This window comes from Acanthochromis polyacanthus, chromosome 13 (assembly GCF_021347895.1).
Source record: "Acanthochromis polyacanthus isolate Apoly-LR-REF ecotype Palm Island chromosome 13, KAUST_Apoly_ChrSc, whole genome shotgun sequence".
In the NCBI taxonomy this organism is placed as follows: Eukaryota; Metazoa; Chordata; class Actinopteri; family Pomacentridae; genus Acanthochromis; species Acanthochromis polyacanthus.
The window spans coordinates 35485514-35503451 of NC_067125.1; the positions used below are offsets into that span (position 1 = coordinate 35485514).

A 17938-nucleotide genomic window follows, 5' to 3' on the forward strand; every position below is an offset into this window, starting at 1 on the left:
CTTTTCATGATTCTCTGTCTCTCTTCTCTTCACATACCACTTGTGCACACGTCACATGAACACATTTCTACAGCTACAAGCAATAACAGGTTTTTTTTCTGCTAATTTGGTTGTACGGGGATAAAATGGTGACGCCCTTTAATGGATTTGCAATTTCCTGCTAGTTTTCTTGGAAGTTTCCTGCAAAGAACTGAACTTTAAAGAGCAAAAACTGCAAACAGCTGAAGCATTGTGGACGGTGTTCTTAGTGTTGATGGAGGCAGAGTGATGTGATATAAGTCTCTGGATGTTTCTGGATGATGGTGATGATGAAGGACGGTAAATTAGGAGGATCAAAGACACACTTGGCATCGTGTCATTACTCCGACTTCAGCTCATCAGGGCCCCCGGCGCTCCGCATACCTTCCCGGGCTGGGAGGTGCTCCAGCAGGCCTCGGTCTGGTGGGTGTGAGCTTTAAACTGCATATAAGAACCGGCTGCTCACATTCTGCAGTATTCAGTTTATCTTTTGCTTCCACCGGCAGCATGGCGACCAACAAGGAGGCTCCTCTGGGCTCCATCGAGAACCCGATCAAGTTCCAGGACCAGGACTTCAACGCTCTGCTGCAGGAGTGTCTCCAGGCAGGACTTCTGTTCTTTGATCCGACCTTCGTGGCTGAGCAGAAGTCCATCGGTCTGCCTGAAGATCCGGATCCCAAGAAGGCGATCGAATGGAAGAGACCCAAGGTGTGTAAATGTAAAGTGCCAGCTGTTATCCAGATGTTTCAGGCTGTTTTTTGTTATCAGGGAGGTTTATCGGCATTTAAGTCATCAACATATTACCTAAGCTGTGAAATTATAACTAAAAACAATGTTTATATTATAGCAAAGTAGTTTGCAGGCACATTTTATTGCCCATTTTTGTCCTAATAGATAATTAAAAATAAAGTCGTGTGATTTTTTTTTTGCACTTTTTGTTTCTTCATATGACTGTCAGGAGTGTAGCTATAAGTGTAGACAGATGTTGCAGTGCTGGAACCAGGTGTGGCTCAGGTATGAGAAACTTACTGAAGAGGAGAAGAAGAAAGTAACACAGATAACACTGAAAACAACAATAATAACAACTGCAATTACCAAAATTGCATGAATGAAAGGCATATTTTACACCACATATTTTAAATTTAGTATCATAAAATGGTATAATACGATGCCAAACTGGTATGAAAACCTGTTGGTTTGATTATAAATATAGAAAACACTGTGAAACATGTCGGTACAATAGGGCTAGAAGTAGTTTTTTATTATTATTATAGATTCTGTGAGATGTTACAGCTATTTTCTCATCTCATGGTAGGATATTCAGATGTTTTGTTTTCTCCAACTAACTGCTCAGGCTCCTTAAAATATCAGTTTACTATCATAAAACACCACATTCCAGCATGATGTCGACATCCCACTGTTACAGCCTCATGCTGTTCTCCTCTTCTTCACAAATCACACAAGACAAATTTTAAATCTGGAATCATGTCTAAATAATTTACTGTTCAACTACATGAACAAAAGCAGACAAATGTGGACAAGTGAGGACTCGGAATATTAATATATCAATTACAATGAAACATGTAGGTGCAATGGGGCTACGGGTATTTTTGAAACTGTCCTAAAGCATAGACACAAATGCTCATCAATTCATATTAGATCTAAATGTCCTGTTTGGTCCAACCCAAAGTTCAGATTCACTAAAATATGAATTTACTGTCATTTGACGAATGACAAAAGGTAGACCCAGTGAATCTGGACGTTTTCTGATTCAAACAGGACTCAATGGTTACTCAAAATCCTCTATATTGTTTTAGAATGCATTTATGTTGAACTGATCATTGAAAACATTCAAATGTCATTATATTCCCCTTCAGACAATTACAGCAAAATGTGACTTTTTCTTAAAGCATTCTTGCAGGATGTCGACACGCCACACTCAGTCATCCCGCAGTTACAGCCTCTTTTTTCTTACATTCCTGCAGGAAATCAGTGAGAAGGCTGTGTTTGTGGAGGGAACCACTGGGACCACTGATATCTGTCAGGGCCAACTAGGTGAGCACATCAGAGAAAATTTCAAATCTGCTTCTCTCTCCTCCATGCTGCTCATCTGTCCTCCACTGAGTGTTGAAACTGGGCTACGTCATGCTCTGAAATTGCCGTTACACGACATCTTTTTTTTTGGTAATGCAGTAAAATGACTTCAGAACTTGTCTGAAGAGACCAGACTTCAAACGCTCAGCGGGAGGGAAAGAGGAGTGACACTATGTGGTCCCCAAACCACAGATCTGTCAGGAATTTTTACCCCACCAGCCCCTCTTTATTACCCCACAGACTGCTAGAATGTATGCTGTTGGGTCTGTTTCTTATTTGTGATTGAACTATGACTGTTTTCTTTAAAACTGCAAACTCCTTTCCCTCGGGGATTTCTGGATTGAGGGTGTGTCACCAGTTGCGTACAAATATGTCACTGGCACTGATCAATACTTTGTTTCCATGCCTGAGCTTTGTGGTTTTTAAAACTGCATCCCAGGATGTGCTTTTAATGATTTACACAACAGTTACTGCAGCATCCTCAGAGAAACAACACGAAGCAGATGTTGGAGAGGTGTGTGTGTGTGTGTGTGTGTGTGTGTGTGTGTGTGTGTGTGTGTGTGTGTGTGTGTGTGTGTGTGTGTGTGTGTGTGTGTGTGTGTGTGTGTGTGTGTGTGTGCCTTTATAATCAATCATCTTTATTCCTCTGAACCAGCTTTATGTGCTTCTTTTCTTTGCCAGGTAACTGTTGGCTGCTTGCGCCTCTGTCCTGTCTGACCATGCACCCTAAACTCTTTGTGAAGGTGGTGCCGCCCAACCAGAGTCTGGCTGAGCCATATGCAGGGATCTTCCATTTTAGGGTACGTATAGAGTATTTTTCATTATTATATGTAAGAACAGAGTATAAATAAACAAGAATAAATTTTAAAAATGCAAATTATGATGTTTATTCTCACCTCTTGTCCTAACTTTTCCTGGAAATGTTGATTGATATCCTTCAAAAAGCAAATATTTATGATGCCCATGTCAAGTTTTTAACCATTTATCAAAACAACAAAACATATGTATTTCATTGTGACAGTGTAACTCAATCTATTTGATGCTCCAGAGCCAATCTGAGCAAGTTTGAGATACACAGTCTGCTACCAGAGCCTAAATTATGCACTTGATCAATACATATACATTTATGTTGGACTGGAGGTCTGAGGAAAAAGTCCTCAGTGGCTGCAGGTTCATAGGTGGGAAATCAATTTGAGAATATTGCACCGTGTTTCGGGAATGTTCATACTAATATTAAACAACATTATCATTTAAGGGCCATAGAAGAGTGGTCTGATTCAGCATTGCACTCATATAGTACTCAAAATAGCATAAAAGTGTCAGAATCATTGCAGCAGAAATATTTTGAAACTCTTTTTTGTTCTGTAAATATTTGTGATGTTTTGTGAGTGCATCTAACCACCACTGTTTCAGTTGAGTGTTTTTAGATGTTGCAAATCTTTTTACACTTCAAAATACAGCAACTACATTACCCAGAATGCAACATGACCACAGACAAGTTTTCCAAGATGTGAGGTGCCGCAATGACATAAAAGTTCAATCACATATTACAATAAATATGAAAAAAGTGCTACAAGTAATAATATGTGAAATAGGGAAAATATGATCATGTTACATTTATGTTACAATTGCATACATTAATAGTTGCTGCAAACCCCCAAATCTCCTCAAGAATTCATCCTTATATGTCATTTATGTATCATTTTCTCTCTAATTCTTTCGCTGAACTCTCTTAATGTTATCATAACAGAGGGCAGGTCACACAATCATTTGAGTTAAAGAACATCAACTATCAGAGAAATGTGAATTGTACTCCATTAAAAGCTAAAGTACAAGCTAAATAAACATTTTATATTCATTTTAGAAACATGGTGCAGTGATTACACACAGTTCAGAGGGAGGTTCAGGTGTACGCAAGCCACCAGCCTCAAGCTGAAATTCACTTTTTTGTAACTCCATATCCCCAGATGCTTGTAGTCCTCACCCCCAAATTATCTGAGGACATTTATGTCACTCAGCTCTTTTTAGAAACACAAAGGTCTGTTGAAATGTTACTCTAATCACATACAGCAAACCTGGAGTGTGGTAGTGTTTGAGGTATAAAGTACACATTTTACACAGGGGGTGAGATCATGATGATGCTTCAATAAATTTTTACCTTTGAGCCCCAAAGTAAGTTAATCCGTTCACACTTCTTGAGAAAGGTCGTGGTAGATATCATTTGACATTAAGTTTTCATGCCTGCCCGAAGCTCTGTGTACAGACATTAGACGATGATTTACGTCCCTGAATTGCACTTGTACCCTAGAGTACTAAAGAAATTCACATTTGATCTGATTTGGCTCTACATTTCTTCACCTCTGTCTGCTCATTTAGCTGCTGTGCCGCAATTCTGGTATTTAATAAAAGCAAACAGAGCGAAGATCAGACAGACATCAGCTCATCCTGAGTCGACAAACACGATCACCTCATTAGAAGCCTTGATCCTAATCTAAAGATTTCATCATTCACTGGCTCCAACCTGCTCCGATCAATAAGACATAATGTTCTTTGAAATATTGTTATTGCAAAAGAAAACACAGACGAATCAGTGATGACTTTGCCCTGGAGCTTTGGACCTATAGAGACTGTTTGTGAGATATCAATGTCCCGTCTACTTATTTAGCGGATGTTCTTCAGCTCTGGTATTTGATGAAGGCTATCAAACAGGTATCAACTCATCCTAGAGTCATCACTGCACGGTGGTCTCCCAAAAAAGAAGAGACAAACACAATCACCTCATTAGAAGCGGTGATCCTGATCTAGAGAGTTCATTATTCACTGATTCTAACCGGCTCAGATCAATAAAATATTATCCTCTTAGAGATATTAATCTTGCAGAAAAAAAACCACAAAGACTTGTCAGTGATTATTTTGCCTTGAAGGTTTGGACCTTTAGACACTGTTTATGTGTCTCAGCGCGATATCAATGAGATATCTACTTATTTAGCTGCTGTTTTTTTTTTTTTAGCTCTGATGTTTGATGAAGGCAGCTGGATCAAACAGGTATCAACTCATTCTGGAGCAATCACTGCACGGTGGTCTCTCAGAAAACAAGAGACAAATCTTTATCAGCTAATTAGAGTTGATCCTAATCTAAACAGTTCATTATTGACTTGCTCTAACTGGCTCAGATCAATAAAATATTATCATCCTGTGTGCCCCGTGCCCCCACATTGCCTGTCTCTCTCCACTGCACGCTATAATAAAGACAGAAAGGGCAAAAAAATAACTTAAAAGTCTTCTTAGAGATATTAATCTTTTTTAAAAAAACTAAACAGGCTTATCTGTGGTTATTTTGCCTCAGAGCTTTAGACCTATAGCGACTGTTTTTGTGTCTCAGTGAGATAAACGTGTGATATCTGCTTATTTAGCTGCTGTTCTTCAGCTCTGGTATTTGATGAAGGCGGTTGGATCAAACAGGTATCAACTCATCCTGGAGTCATCACTGCAAGAGAAATTAAACAAACACGATCTGCTCATTAGAGGCTTTGATCCCAGTCTAGAGAATTTATCACTTACCAGCTTAGATCAATATAATATCACGTGCTAATCTCATGAAATAACGAAGGAAAACAAAGAGTAGTCGATGATTATTTTGCCTTGGAGCTTTGGACCATTAGAGACTGTTAGGGAGAATATGTGGCGTGACTGAACAAGCAGGACGGAAGGACTGGAAACTCATTTTGCCCTGTCAGGGTGATTGGAGAGCCGTCCAGACATGCAGGCAGGTAGTGACTACCTCTGGGACAACACACACACACACACACACACACACACACACACACACACACACACACACACACACACACACACACACACACACACACACACACACACACACACACACACACACACACACACACACACACACACACACACACACACACACACACACACACACACACAGACCAGTGCAGGCCTGCTCTCATCTGCTGTTGTGTGCATACAGCTAATAATACGGCACACACCCCAAGTCATGACCATTACGTTTGATGTTCCACATCTGGACAGCTGCTCCACTCTGTTCTTTACTCTCTCTAAACATTTTTGTGTTTTGCTGATGCTCTTTTTGCTCCGATGTGCTTCAATATGTCACATGTGATAATGTGATACTGCATGGTTAATTAGGCGCAGTTTGTTTGCAGGCAATTTAAAGTGTCTTCCATAATTTACAGCATAAAAAGGCGTCAAGGCAAGTTATGAAAGGAACATGAGGGAATATAAAAATGCACACGTAAACAGGAGTTTGACAGAAATAAATAAAAAAAGAAATCATCCTCACATCCAACAAACCCTATGGTGCAGTTGCAGCTCATGAGGCCTTGATTTCATTTAATTTAAGTTGTGTGACAAGTGCTTTAGAGCTGAAACAATTACTTCTCTGATCGTAAAATTTATTTACAAATATTTTAATAATCCAATTAAAATTGCTAAACATTTTCTAGTGAATACAAAATCTCTTATACGCATTCTTATTTTAAAAAAATAATTTAAATACAAAGGCAGCATCCATTTATCAAGAAAACATCCATCCATCCATCCTCTATACACCGCTTTATCCTCATTAGGGTCGCGGGGGTGCTGGAGCCTTCAAGAAAACAGTCACTAATAAAAGTAAATTTTAGTCACAGACTTGAAGTATGTGATGTGGCATTATTTTCCCTTCCCTTTCAATTCTATAACTGTGTCGTTATAGAAGAATAATCTGTGCCAGGTCCAAAGTAGTCACGGAAAAGATTGTTGAGATTTGATCATTTATTTCAGCCTCAATATATCAGCTGAGTAGAATTTAGCATCAAAGTGGGAAAAGGCCCAAACGCACTACCTTAACTACCCGTCTAACATAAAACGTACAAAACAAGCAGCGTTCAAAGCACAGGGGAGTCGGGGGAAACTTGGTTCCTTTTCATAATACATGAGCACCCCTGAAAACATCATTTACGAAATTCAGGACGGAAGTCTCTAAAATATTGATATTTTCGTCATGCGTTGCTATTTTTCTGCATCCTCATCATCGTCATGGATCATGTGTAATCCGTGTGTTGCCTATTATTGATGTATGATTCATGCATGAGGCTGATTCACCACTAACTCACTTTAATAAGGATGCGCACTGTTCTTGCCATCAACACGTCACCGCGCAACATCATAAACGTCACCGGGAGATTAGTCAAAAGCAGACTTGTTTGATACCAGCTGCTTAGAAACTCTACAGAATAACAACCCAAACTCACCTTAGTATTGACAACAGCAGCTGCTAGTTTTCACGGGTTCTCAGGGGTTTTAGGAATGCTGTATGGCAAATAATTCCTCTCCTGGCCTCCAGATATAATTAATTTTCACTTCAGGTCTTTTCTGCAACATCTTGCTAGACTTTAAAATAATTTTACTGCTGAAAGGAAATCAAAAGAAGTGATTTTGAGGCATGCCGATGTGCCATTTTGACAGGACAAAATAAGACTTGTTTTTTCACTAAGAATATACACATGCAGACTTTTTGAACTGTTTACATGAGAGTCATGTAGAGGGTTATTTGTTAGTTTGAACAAGATGTTCCTTTTCAGGATTTTACATTTAGTTTTGCAGTAGCAAAATTTTACAGTGTTAAATTTGCTATTTGCGCTCAGTATGCTTAAATGAACAAATCCAAATTGAATCACCTAGAAATATTTGTAGTATACATCTAATATGGATACTAAAAATATATACATTTAAAAGAGAGAGATTGTTCTTAGGGTGGTGTTTTAACCTGGTTTAACTGTCAACCAATTAAAAACCTCCTACAGATTTAAAGATGTTACTTGCCTGAACAAAAGACACAAATGTTGACAGAAGAGTAAACTGTAAATTAAGCTGAATATGTGATGACTAAGCAGGGACGCTAATAAATAAGAGAAATTGATCCATAGGAGAAAGACAATCAAAAGCAACATGTTCCTTTATCTTTACAATTATCACCAGGTGACTGCATTTTTAGCATGAACTGGTACAAAAGTTCACCAGAATGTAGGAAATTAGTGTTTAACTTTCCACCATTTCTTTAAACACAGGAAAAAGCATCCCTCTTAACACCAAATACCAGGAAGACAAAGCTAGCAGATTAACATAGTCACAAACATTTCTCTCAGGAGACAAAACCAGAGCAAGAAAAACTGGACTTGAATTCATCAGGTGGCCAGAAACACAACTAACAATAAAAGCTAATGTCGCCTGGTTTGCTCACAGATGATCTGCTTGAATGGCCGTGTTGCATGTCGTTTGTTTCTGCTGACCCCACACGGCCACAAAATCTGTTGTTGCAGGTTTTAAAGGACGCACAGGAGCCATGAAGTTCAGGTTCGCTCCTCCTCGTTATGTTTCCCTCCTGACTCATCCATCCCTCCTCTTTTCTCACCATTCCCCTCCTCTGTCTCTCTCTCCCTCTGTGCAGTTCTGGCAGTATGGTGAGTGGGTGGAGGTGGTTGTGGATGACAGGCTGCCAGTACGCGAAGGCCGTCTGCTCTTCAGCTACTCTCACACTCGCAATGAGTTTTGGAGCGCCCTGGTGGAGAAGGCCTATGCCAAGTCAGTTGCCACTACCAGCATATGCTTCTGGGTTGTAATGTCTGAGATCACCCACTCCTTTCCTGTGCGTGTGATTGTCGCTTCGGTGATTTGACAAAACTGCACAGCCACCAGATATGTGTCTTGTGTGCAGGTTGGTTGGATCCTACGGGAGCCTGAAGGGGGGAAACATCTCAGAGGGGATGGAGGATTTCACCGGAGGCATCGCGTACTCGCTGAGCGTCTCATCTCGGACCCCTCGGGTCATGTGGAGGTGTCTGACGGCTGCTCTGTCCAGAGGAAGCCTGCTCAGCTGTTTCATCGAGGTACCTGCAGTAGAAACCTCGACATGTTCACAGGTGGACACTGATGTGGCTCCTCTTGAGCTTCTGTCTTTGTCTTGACAGGCCAGCAGCTACCGTGATGTTGGTAAAGTGACAGGAGACGGGCTGATAAAGGGCCACGCTTACGCCATCACTGACACCGACAAGGCCGGTACCACACAGAGACGACACTGTAGACTGAACCACCGACATTATTTGTTGTTGTCATCATCAATATGCTGTTCTGATGAATTTGTTCCTCTTTTACTAGAGCTTCTCTGTTTTAGTTTCTGCAATGATCAGTTTCACCCCAGACAACTGTGATCTAAAGCCAGTTTCATGTCATCCCACCTTATTTTAAGGAAACTAATCCAATCCTATTTTAGCTTTATTTCTATTTAATCTAAAAAAAAAAAACTTAATCAGAATCAGAATCACTTGATTCATCCCCGAAGGGAAATTCAGTTGTCAGGGTTCTTATCTGTTTAATTTTGAATTGAATAGCCTGACTGCTGATGGCAAGAAATATTTCCTAAATCTTTCGGTCTTGCAGCGCAGGGATTGGAGCCGTCCACTGATGTTTTGTTGTTCATTGAGGCAGATGTGAAGTGGATGATCCATGTTTGTCAGAATGGCCTCCATCTTGCTCAGTGCCCCGTACCCATAATGTCTCCATATGTAATGTTATCAATTAATCACATATAAGTTTAATCTTATATGTTTGAATCTACTATAGTATCACTGAATTTCACAGTCTTAGATTATCTAATCATCCTCTCATGTATTGTAATTGAATGTAGTCCATTCTAATCTAATCTAATACAATGTCAGCCTTATTTCATTTAATTTTAATCTAATATATTCTAATATAGTGTAGTGTCACTATAATGTAACTTCATCTCAAATCATCTCATTTATTCTCCAATCTGATCCTAATATATCTATAAATCTAACTATTCTCATATCATTCCATTCACCATTCAATCACTGGCAAAACACACGCTATCAGCAGCCATTCTGGAGCATGGAGAATTTTATTTTTGGTGCTTTTCATTGAAGCTGTGCCTGAAACTTTACACTTCACCCTCATAACAGCAGGTCTGATTTCAATGACATCTTCAGAAGAACCTTAGTCTAACTTTATGACATGTCAGCTCTCAGTTTAATTCAACTGTGAGATTACTGAGAATATTTTCTGTTCAAATAAGATTTTACACTTGTTTTAGTGTTTTCTCTGTTTACATTTTAGGTGAAGAAAGCATCAGAGGAGATTTTGCTGCTGAGGCTGAGGAACCCCTGGGGTTTTGTTGAATATAAGGGACCCTGGAGTGACAAGTGAGTCAGATTCCTGTTTGTGGATGTTGTAGTCGAGAGATTAGAGAACATCTACATACTGGTGCTAAGTTTTTGTATGTGACTGACTGCAGGGGTAAAGAGTGGGGGGAGGTGGACCAATCAGAGAAGGAGAGGATCGAGCTGAAAAAAAAAGAAGATGGAGAGTTCTGGTACGAAGGAAATCTGAAAATTTACACATTTGAGTAACTTCACAGCAATAAGAGCTCTGATGTACGTCTCTTTTAGGATCAGCGCTGATGACTTCAGCAGTATCTTTGACATCGTGGAGCTCTGCAGTGTGAATCCTGAAACTCACGAGGAGGGAAACACACTTGCTGCATCTACCTGGAGCATCAGCGAACACGAGGGATCTTGGGTATCAGGCAGCTCCGCTGGTGGAAGCCGCAGATACAGAAGTATGTTTGTGACTTTTTATTTCCACAGTTATCCATTCAGGCTCTTCTCTGTTGTCAAACTCTCTGCTGCTCTTTCCTCAGAATCGTTCTGGACAAATCCCCAGTTCGAGTTGGTTCTCAAAGAGGTGGACCAGGACAAGGAAGAGGATGAAGATGATGATGATGATGAGGATGACGATGAGGATGAGGAGTTGACCCCAGAGGAGAAGAAGCGAGCAGAGAAACAGAAGAAGAAAGCCAAGCAGTGCACCGTGCTGGTGGAGGTTCTGCAGAAAAACCGCAGGCAGAGGGATAAGATCCACTTCCTCTACATTGGTTTCCACGTCTACAAGGTGAGGAAGGAACTTGTTATTTATTCAGTGTTTGTATCTCAGCACCTTTTGTTCTGTTTCTTAATCAACCCACGTCTTCTTCTCTTTCCAGGTTCCTCCTGAGGTGAGAATTTAACAACTACCAACTATTTAACATGATCCGCTTCTATCAATATTAGAACAATCTTATAATCTCTGTGGCCATTACAAATGTAGAAATTTTAATGTTTCCCCATACAGCTGGAGGGTGTTTGTCTGGACCGCAGCTTCTTTGTAAAAAATCGCCCCGTGGGTAGATCTGGGAAATACAAGGCTCAGAGGTAAAAGATGAACATGAGAAGAAATGTCTGTTTTCTTGTTTAAATCCCCAAAGTTCAGAGCTTATGTGTTTACTTAGTCCCTTAAGGGGAAAACAGTAGATTGAAAACTTCTCCTTTACTGGGTAAACTGCACGCTTCTCCTCAATATTTGTGCCTCTAAGGAACTGATTTACATCCACACAAAATCAAGTTTTAGCCAAACAGTCCCACCAAATGCAAACCCTGCTGCTACTTCAAACTATTTGAAGTCAGTTTGAGGCAAAACTCACTTAAATCACATCTGTTTCTGAGAAAGTTATTTATGTGAAGAGAGTGAATATTTAAATTCAATCAAAAAAAGATCAAATAAATGGTATATCTGCGTACAGAGGCAATGCATAAAATATATTAAACAACAGCTATTGAACACACGAACATCAAAATCCATGCATTATATATAAAGTATGCCCTTGGACCAAGTATTTTCGTTACATTGCTGATGGCTTGTTGGTTGTAATCAATAAATATAATTTGCCTACAGAGGTATCTGGAGGAAGCTGCATCTGGACCCTGGTAACTACATCATCGTGGCGTCCTCCTATCGACCCAACCAACGCGGAGAGTTCTTTGTCCGCATTTTCTCCAAGACTGGAAACACCCTGGGGTAAGGTGGAAGAAATTCACCCTTAACATCTTAAAAGACTCCAAAACTGGGGACTAAAATCTGGAAAATACGTCCTATCTTTACCATAATACCTCCAACCTTATGTCAGAAAACAGAAGAACAGCTAGCGTGTCTCATCGTTTCTTCTCTCGTAGTCAGTCTTGAATTAAATCATGAACCCACATCAATTTCTGAACACTGCACACCTGAATCATCTACACTCAACAGCACAGTCATAGTCACTCATGCTGCCCTACACCTCCACTCACGCTGAGACTGTGTTCCCCTTGCTCTACTAATACGTAACTTAAAAAAAAAATCTATTAACACTGACAGTAAAATCATTTGGCATCTGTCAAGCACTAACAGTTCTCATTTTCCAGCAGTGGGAAGAAAAAGTTTGTGTACGGAAAGACCCGATATTGTGATTTTTTTTTTTTTTTTTTTTTTCCTGTTTCTTTACTGTGTTATAGCTTTTTTGTGAATGTAAAAGGTCTGGAAACTTAAAAAGTGCAAAGACCAAGCCAAAAGGAATTATTTTCTCCCCAAAAAAACTCCTGCCTGGAGGCTAGTTTGTGGCCTCAAACAATTAAAAAAAGCTGCTTCCTCGCAGTCCACCATTTTTTTTAAGAGCAACTTATTGAAGGACCACATCCCCACACTCAGATCTGACAGCATGGAACCAGCCCTGCCTAACTTTACCAGCTGATCAGTCATTTGCTAGCACTGAACTGGGCTTTTCTGCTGCTGGGTCTTAATCAGACAGGAGCATTTCAGACAAAAGTGCTGCGGTTGTTTATGGTATGAGAAAAAAATACATTATTTGGACATTAAACCATTAAATCATATTCTAGTTAAACTCAGGAAAGAAAATGATTAACCTGTACATGTGGACAATATGGGCTCTTTAAAATAAATTATGAAGTATCTGTACTTATTAATCTCTGACTAGATAGAGGCAAATAATTTACTTTTTATTCTAAAATATGTCAGCTATGAATCCGTAACCCCACAGTCTTGAAAAAAACTCTGAAGAATGGTAAAGCTGTGACTTTTCTTGTTGCACAGGTTACATTTTTGTTTGCACAAATCAGTATTTAGTGGACATAGTAGTACATTTAACAACTTTCATTGCCTTTGGTGGCTCCATAATTTAACATGTGCATCTTAAATCCTTTTTTGAGTACATTTTCCTGAATAATATTTTCTCTCAAGTAGACATTTGACTACAGGACATTTAGTTGTCACAGTATTTTCACATAATAATGCATTGTTGCTTCTTCTTCTTAAGTAGCATCTGAACCCTTGCTATTTTTCGTCAGTATATATGTATTACTATAAGTATTATTTTAGCAAACCATACTGACAGTCTGGTGATGTCTTTGCGTTCTAGGAGTTCTGACTTCACTTGCTCTTCTGGTTTCCTTCCAGTGAGTTCACACACTTTGTATATTTCCATCAAAACACCATCAGACAGGTCAAAAAGCTTCAGTATGCTAACATTTCTTTGCCATGTTTGTGTCTGTCAGGTCATGGCTGCTCCCATCACCCCAGAGGATCACATGAGAGTTCAGAAGACCTTTGATGAGGAGGCTGGTCCAGTAAGAATCACTGCACTCATGCACTTTTCCTCACCTAACAAAAAGTGTGTTTTGGGCCTTTTGAATGAACTGATTTCTTCTGTATTGCTGGCAGGATGACCGGTTGGATGTCAAACAGATCATGAAGCTGCTCAACTCAGGTGAGAGTATCAAATTCGTCACATTTCTTTGCTACAAAAGCTGTCAGTTGACCTGCAGCAACCAGTAATGGCCACTAGGTGGGAGCAAAGCAGCAACATGTTGCCTCATATGTTGGAAGAGTGGAGCATCAGAGGTCACCAGTCTAGACAGAGGCTCATAGCTGCAGTCAGATGAAGCAAATTGAACTTGCTTAGTAATAAAAGTGACGACATTTGTCCTCAGCTTCACCTTTTCGTCAGCTAAGTCAAATTTAAACCCTTATTTTCTTTCTCTGCATCAATCTGTGCCTTTGTTTCCTAATCACAGTTCTCGTCAAAGATTACCATCTGCCACTGGAGACGTGCAGACAGCTCATCTTTGCAGAGGATGTATCCTTTTGTCCTCGTTATATTCGGTTCAGTTCAGTCCTTGTGTGACGTTTTTCTTAACGGTACAACTGCTGCTGCTGCTACTAAAAAAGTGTGATTGACCTCTGCTAGCTTCACACTTCCTCGGGGCAGACGCTTGCTGACGACGGGGTTTGAACTCGGCTCCTCCGGTTGAGTCATCGCGCCTTTCCCGCTGTTCACTTTCAGTCTGCTTCCTCATAACTTAATCTCTCTGTCTTCTGTCCTGGTGAGATGTCCTTAACTCTGCCCGCAGACCAAAGGGCGCTCCACTGTCGGTCGTGAACAAGCTGAATCCCTGCTGTTGGCCCTGCGCAACCTGCAGGTACAGCAGCTCAGAGTGGTTGTGTTAAAGACCTAGAAACTAGCCGTCACATCATGCCTCTGCTTTCTTTTTCAGTCCGTCTTTTCCAGTTTGATGAGGATTCTTCTGGAACCATGAGCACCTTTGAACTCAGCACAGCGCTGCAAGCTGTTGGTATGAATGCACAAACACACAGATGGTGGCTGCTGTTTGGTTTCACGCCTTCATTCACCTCTTGTCTGTTTCCCAGGAATGCAGTGCGATTACAAGGTAGTTCAGCTGCTGTCCGAGAGATTTGCCTCCGGAGAGTCTCACATGCCCTTCCACAGCTTTGTCTCCTGTGTCGCCCGGCTGCGCAAGCTTTTTGGTAACACACACAAACACACACACCATAAACATGTCCATCAGGGTATACTACTGTAGTTTGTAATTACATCCCCCCCTATTTTGGTTATCATAAGCTATGCCACACATCCTCAAACACACAAAAACAAACAGACTAAGAAAGTGAAGCTATTATTATTGAGAGAATGTGCTGTGAGAAAACATAGTGAAATAATGACAATTATTTCGAGCTGCTAGGGTGCATACCATAAAGTGGAGAATGTATGCCCTAAGCAAAAGAACCCTGGATCGAATCCCAGCCAGAGACCACCAGCTCTGCATCAACCTCTTGCTTTGTCTCCTTAATTTCCTGTCCTTTCCTTTCCCTTAAAATATTGCCAAAAACAAATCTTAAAAAAGACACACATAATCAAATACGTAAACACACTACAGACAGAAAAGTTTGGATGAATTTTCTCCCAAAAAAAAAGAAATTCTGAGAGAAAACTTCTGAAGCATCTACAAATTTGTGTGATCAAAAACAAAACCGACCTCTACATTAGGAACCACTATGAATGAATGGACTTGCTCTTATATAGCGCTTTACTACTCATCAGAGTACTCAAAGCGCTTATACAACAATTGCTTCCATTCAACCATACGCTCACACATTCTCACTCTGGGGCGGACGGAAGCGTGACTGCCAATCCGACCACCACCAACATTCATACACCAGTGAAGAGCACTGGAGGCAAGGTGGGTTAAGTGTCTTGCCCAAGGACACAATAGCACATGACTAGGCGAGAGCGGGAATCAAACCACCGACCCTTCGATCATTGGACAACCCACTCTACCACCTGATCCACAGCCACCCCACTACAGTAAACTCACTGCATCTTCACTGAACAAAAATAGAAGCATGAAAATGGTCTAAAGTTAAAAATCAGATTACTGTTGTGTATGGTTTGTAGGGAAAAAAGGTTACATTTAGCCAACTGTGCATAGAAGGTTTTTGAGCTGTTCAACTGCTGACAGATTTTCAACCATTAATTTAATCCACTCCCTCATCAGGTGAGGCTTTAAAGGACAATGATCACATAGTGGGGTCAGACACTCCTTTGACCAGTGGTTATAAAAGACCCTCCTAAAATGCAGCTTCATTTAAAGCTCAAAGCCTCAGACAAAACAAGAGATGGATGAGAACAGACAGTTTTAGGTCCATAGCCTGACATTTAGCTGTCCAAGACTCCACCATTGTTTGTGTGTGTGAAAGAAATCGCTGCAGAAGCATGGTAGGTCCGACAATCTGCCACATGATGCTCTGGAGGAATGTGTCTAGAAATCATGTTCCCCAAAATATCCAACAACTTCACCCAACTTCACCCAGGAAGAGTGAGATAAAATCCCGTAAGCAGCATCGACAGCCTCATTAGCCTTAATGCAGATATGTGATTTCTGGTCCAATGTAGTGCCTATTTGGTTGTTACATAATGTCCATTCCAGCAGAGATGCTGTGTATTGAAACAGCAAATACTTATTCTTCTATGTTTAGAAGAATAGATAGAATTTAATAAAAATTCCATGTGTTTTTATTTTTATTCCATAAAAACAGACAAAACTACCAGCTACGACTGTGAAATACTGCTCATATACTGCAATAGTAATATTAATGTCATATCAAAAGATTATTCTGAAACTATATATTGCTTCTGTTGCATATCAGACTATTTATTTGAACTTTATACAGTATACTCGGTGCAAAGTAAACGTACACGTCTCTGTACTAGTACCTACTTTTCTACTAATTTCTACACTGATTTATCTGTCTGTTTAGCTGAACATCTACATTTAAAATGCCAGTACATTTTGCTGATAATACACCTTTACTTTTGCTTTAATTGAACTAAATGCAGGACTTTTATTCTTAATTGAGTGTTACCTTGCTGAGTACATCTTAAACCTCTAAATCCAGGAAACTGTTCTAAAAAAAAAAAAAAAAGGATTTTTCAATTTGTTCTTCTTAAACAGTGCATCTGTTCCTCATTACATGATTATGGTATGCCAACCAGTACGCCTGTAACCTTGACATTCTGCTTTTAAAGGATCTACGTGCGCACTGTTTATTCACATAACAAGCTTCATGCGTATTTCGACTGTCACTAAATAATCTCAGGACACTTGCCAGGATTTCTGTTTGGAAAATGCAGAAGCCTTTTCAAAAGATCCTGTTTGCATTCATCTCCTCCGCTCTTCTCCTCAGCTCTGTATGAATCAGAGACCAGTCAAGAGGTGAAAGACAGAGGGATCAATGCTGTGAGTATCGGGCTAAATGTGCTCTGCTGCTCGGACCTTAACAGGTTTTTGACCCTCTGCTCTGCTTTTCCTCTGATCTCCTGTTGTTCCTCCACAGTGGCTGCTTCAGTTTGTGACGGTGTGAAGACGCTTCATGAAGAACGTCTCGGCACGAACTCAAATGATTCACAAAATATAGACAACATGGTTTAACTGTATTAGTTTAAAACTGCTCTTCCTTCCTGTGCTATTGTTTTAGTCTAATCTCATACCACTGTTTTTCTTCTATCATCTGCTATAAAATGTGCTATATATGCTATAAAATATGCTATAAAATACTATTATATCACTTCACATTGTAACAGAATCGATTTCATTTTTACAGATATGAGTGTAGCGGTGTCTTTATTGCTTTTGTCTTTTCAAAGCATTACTCTGTTAATGGGAAACCTAAATGTAACCCCCCTTTTTAATTCAGTTATGCTCTCAAGTTGCTCTTTGACGATGCTGCAATGATTAAAAAACGAGTTTGAGGTGAGAAAGTGTGTTTCTAAAAATTCAACTTGTACGAAACGGCACACATAACTGCAATTACACAACTGAGATATAAATCACTGTAACCTCAACAGTTTACTCATCCGTGCACACATGAGCATGCCCTGGGAAATATCTGTGCACACACATGCGCTCGCTGACACACACAAACACACATTTGGAGTGAGTGCTGCCTGCCCCACTGAGGGTGTGAGGAGATGTCTCAGCTACACGCACCATCTCTATTCTTATCGCACTGACGCCACGTACAGCGTCAACACACACTCGCCCCCTCCTCCACTACATTCCCT

At 40.2% G+C, this 17938-nt stretch overlaps 1 protein-coding gene and 1 long non-coding RNA gene across 2 annotated transcripts in view; one reads left to right on the top strand and one right to left on the bottom strand.

Annotated features, from left to right (window-relative positions):
* The window catches only part of LOC110970856 (uncharacterized), a 39329-nt gene that overhangs the window by 9786 nt on the left and 11605 nt on the right, over positions 1 to 17938 (bottom strand). The gene's annotated exons all lie outside the window — the stretch shown is intronic.
* capn12 (calpain 12) lies at positions 526 to 17635 on the top strand. Its single transcript, XM_051957951.1, has 22 exons — positions 526 to 726; positions 2004 to 2073; positions 2794 to 2912; positions 8585 to 8718; positions 8852 to 9023; positions 9105 to 9188; positions 10270 to 10355; positions 10448 to 10525; positions 10602 to 10771; positions 10853 to 11103; positions 11195 to 11206; positions 11323 to 11402; positions 11923 to 12045; positions 13439 to 13475; positions 13575 to 13646; positions 13741 to 13786; positions 14094 to 14155; positions 14430 to 14513; positions 14588 to 14651; positions 14728 to 14844; positions 17062 to 17114; positions 17212 to 17635. Exons 1-22 carry the CDS (start codon positions 526 to 528, stop codon positions 17236 to 17238), a joined length of 2142 nt encoding a protein of 713 aa, XP_051813911.1. The 3' UTR covers positions 17239 to 17635.